Below are 4,305 nucleotides of genomic sequence, written 5' to 3'. Positions count from 1 at the left end.
AATATTAATTTCTTTAATTGCAGAATACACATTTTTATTTTCTTGCAAAACTTTTTATGTGAAAAAAACATAAAACAATAATAGTACATGTACTCATAAAGAAATATTAAAACAGAAACTGAAACATGTTGTTACTCAAGAGTTTCACACTTACACACCACTTCACAACAAATTATCACAGTTAATATTAGAACACAATATTGGTAATAATTTAGTCCTACATATGTAATTATTGTAATTAAAGAACACTGGTTCCCAAACTTTTGTACTCATTCCTTTGTATCCTGATACACTACTTGAATTAAGTAAAGCTTTAGAGTCAAAGGTAAAATTGTTTCCAGAGCTTCTGATGTAGCCTTGGAGGTGCTCTTAGTTATGCCCTTGTTGGGGACCAGGCCTTTAGAACAACTGTTGGCACTACACATAAAAATATATCTGACATTATTAGATGTATTTGATAAAACAAGGTCCTGAGTGATGGATTGAAATATTGCTTACAATTACAATTTTATCAATTTCTTTATATATCTAGATTCTAACATAAATATAACAGTAAATATTACAAAATACAACATAAAGAACAGATATTAATGATACATATTTTTAGACTATTATACAGATAGATGCAGACATTTTCACAAATATTAACTAAATGTATAAAATATAAGCTCATTTACATAATATTACACTTGGTAAAGGCTGAAAAAAGGCCACTGTTTGATATTATGTGCTCCTTGTATGCAGATTCAAAAGCCTGATCAACTCCAAATAAAAGAAGCAACTGCAGGAATTTTTACATACCTAGAATTGATGCAACAGGAGCATTTTAATCCTTTACAGTGTTATTGGTCAAATTTGAACACATTCAAAAAAGCACACAATTAAAAAACAGTGGCCTTAGATTCTCCTTTTCTCTGCCAAATCCATAACTGCTAAACATAATGCTGTAGCATCAGGAAAGTCTCCCTCCCCTCTATCTCTTCTTTCATTAATAGCTTGATATATCAGTTCCAAACTATAACCCATTTCATGAACCGCTTCCTCTATTGGCGTAATGACTGGATTGGACGCTGTACTTGACGTCACACATTCTGCTTTAGAAATGACAGCAGATTGAAAGTTTGGTGAGAGTTGTGGTGGTCTTTCACTGCGTCGTCTGCCATCAACCATATCTGCTTCTATTCGTTCAAACTCTTGTTTGGTTAGATGAGCATATTTGCCAATACGTCGTAGATGTCTGATTTCTGTAGGTTGTCTGGGAATTGTTGGTTGATTTTCACTCCCTAACTTCTGTGCTTTAGAATAAAAAGATGAAGATGATCTACTGTCTGTTACTTCTGTAGATGTGTGTTGACTAGTTGATTCACCAATGTTTTTTAATTGCAATTGCCCTGTATTATTGGAGCTTGTATTGTTCTTACTTGTCTGTATCTGCTTCATAAATCTTCTATTATTACTACTATCTTTTACCACAATTTCTACAAGTTGTCCATGTCTAGTAAATTCTAATAAATTTGTTAAGAAAAGACAATTTTTCTGAAACTGTTCGTGAACTTCATTAGGAATCGTGTCTTTTTCCCAATCTCTTAAAACTAAGCCACAATGGAAGCAACTCATTCTGTCTAATGTTCCTTGATAGAAGAACCCTGACCGTGCCAAAGATTCAAAAGATGGTAATTCGTTTCGGTACTGCTCTGGGACAACAGACATTGATTCAAATCGTTTTTTATAATGACTATATCGTCTATATTTGGGAATTTGGTGATCTAAGGTATAGCCAAGTTCTACTATAAAGGGACATTCTGGTGCTATTCGTAAATGAGTTTCTAGAGGATTGTCTTCTTTTGACCATTTAAAAACTCGTTTTAAACAAAAATCACATTCAACTCGATCTCCCTCCCCTGTATACCTGAAAAATAATACCAGTAATCTTGTTTAATTTTTCATTTACAACTAAGGTTAGCTGTATCTATAGGTGATGATGGGGCCCCAGATAGGACTCAATTCCTACATTTATACAGATACAAAACTTTTCCTTAAAATACAAAATATTTATGGTCATTGACTAAGGACAGAGTTGCCTATTGCCTTTCCTCTCTGTATCTAAACCTTGACTACAATAGCTACTTTTTATGTATCATGGTGGTTTGTAATTTATGCATTTATGCAGATTGTACGCTTGTGAATACAGCCAATCTGTAAATATTAGCCATTATGTTTAAGCTACAGTTTTTCTGTTGAAGGCTCTGATTGGATGTATTTGCTGGCATATGCCTACAATCCACCAAATATCGCTGCATTCTACGATACAAGAACATTGGCTAGCGTGCTCAAGGTAAAAGTCAAATTTTGTAATACCTTGACCATTGTGAAGATGATAAAAAGCATTATGCTGCTGATTAAAGAGAATGATAACATGATAGATTGCCAGCCAAGGTAAAAGACACCCACTGGCTGCTTTGATTTTGATAAAAAATATTCAGCATTTCTGTAAAAATCACCGTATGAAATATTCAACCAACAAAGTCATACACTTCTATTGAAGTTTTTGGGGTGATAATGAACAATATTTACAAAGTTTTGTCAACATCTGTTAAGATTTGGGCCTTCTAAAGTGTATACGAGCTAAAAATTGAATGTAATAACTCAATATAAAGTATTTCTTAAATTTTGGATATTCAATAGGGTTCATTCTTGGTTGAAGAATTCTCGAGAATTTGAAAAAGGATCAAAACCATTATGTTTTATCTCCAGTCACGTGATCTCAATTTGAAATCCAATTGGATAAAAAGACACATAGAACACTATGTTCCTAACAAAAAATAGAAAAGTGGGATTTGTAAAGTTGAAAAAACTCATTTAAAATGATAGTAGAGGGCTCTTATCTACATTTGATATGCAAACTCAAATTTTCACAAAAGTGGACACAGAACAGTCTAGTTCTCAGGTAACGAATTGTAGAGTGTTTACGAGCACTTGTGGATTAACCAACAGACTGATATGGGTGACTCCAATATACGCCATCCATTTCACATGTTCAATAAAATAGACAACACATGTAGTCGCAAACCATTTCACAGTTTTTTACTGGTCCATTTTTAGTTCATCCCAACATAGTCATACATGTTTCAAGAGCACAAAAGCCCCCTTCGGCCTTCTTCAGGCACAGACAGGCATAAACTATGGCCCATTTCATGTGGGGAATAGAAATGTAATGGACCTAAAATTTACATAAGTTTTACCTGAATCCTGCATACGCTAAGTCATAAATATTCTTTTCAGAATCCCAGTTGGGATGTCGATATGATTGAAGACGTAATTGTAGTCTAGCTGCCCTTTCAGCAAAGTTTCCCCTGTCTTCAACTGGACCAGCAATATGAAATATTTTTCTTTCCTTCTTCCTTTTCTCCAAAACTACACGGCTTGTTGATTCAGGGATCATAGAAGATCCGAATTTCTTATCCATCATTTTATGCCTTCTTCTGTTAAATCTGGTTATATTTTTAATTTGTTCTGTTCTAAACTGTTCACTGAAATACGCTGCATACTCAACCACCTTCAACTTCCAGCTATGTCCAAACAGTAAATGCAGGCCACTGGAGTAATGACGAAGTGTTGATTGAGAAGACTAAACAAGATTCTATTTTTAGAAGGGGTTTTCCAATAATCTTCACATCTATATTTAGCCTTGGATTACTCCAAGATTTAGCACTTCCATTTATTGTCTGCGTACAAATTCCGGTTATTTTCCGAAGAAGTGTGACTTGGGGCCCTACCTAAAATTTGGTGTCAGTGTTTGTTATCACCTAATAAGAATGAACCCTATTGAAAATCAGACAAATTGAGAAATAATTTATATGAGTTATTGCCCTTGTTCTTGAATTGCCAAGCTAGTCAGTAATCGTGTTTCCATTGGTCGTCGAAATTTGAGCCTTCAAATCCAATGTGAACAGAATTATCGGTAGGTTCGTTTTGCCGCATTGCCCAACTTGCCGCATCGTGCCCAACTGCACAAAAACGACTTGTAAAACGAAACTAAAGGTTTCTGATAAAAACCATTTGTTTCACATGAAACGGAATATTTCAATCTGTTGTCCCGCGTCGATTTTCTTTTTATTTGTAATTTGGATCTGTTAGGGAAATCGAAACTATAGTTTCAAGACTTTCGAGGCATACTTCTCGCTATTATGGTGACAATACTGAGTTTTCAAAATATAACCCTCACCGCTCACGGTTTTAGATTCCGCAGTACTTATTTTCCTTTGGATCCATCCTATGTCTGAACTGTCATTTTTTCTAAACAAT

The 4,305-nt window shown here is 34.4% G+C and overlaps 1 protein-coding gene across 1 annotated transcript; it reads right to left on the bottom strand.

The window, feature by feature from the left end:
- Positions 1–897: 897 nt before the first annotated feature.
- On the bottom strand, positions 898–3,495 carry LOTGIDRAFT_230326 (hypothetical protein; the record flags this gene model as incomplete). Its single annotated transcript, XM_009047994.1, has 2 exons — positions 3,243–3,495; positions 898–1,909 (listed from the first exon to the last, which is right to left on the bottom strand). The coding sequence occupies exons 1-2, from the start codon at positions 3,467–3,469 to the stop codon at positions 898–900; spliced, it is 1,239 nt and encodes a 412-aa protein (XP_009046242.1). The 5' UTR covers positions 3,470–3,495.
- Positions 3,496–4,305: the final 810 nt, after the last annotated feature.

This window comes from Lottia gigantea, assembly GCF_000327385.1.
Source record: "Lottia gigantea unplaced genomic scaffold LOTGIsca_12, whole genome shotgun sequence".
Lineage (NCBI taxonomy): Eukaryota > Metazoa > Mollusca > Gastropoda > Lottiidae > Lottia > Lottia gigantea.
The sequence above is the reverse complement of the archived record's forward strand: the minus strand, read 5'-3'. Positions and strand labels throughout refer to the sequence as shown.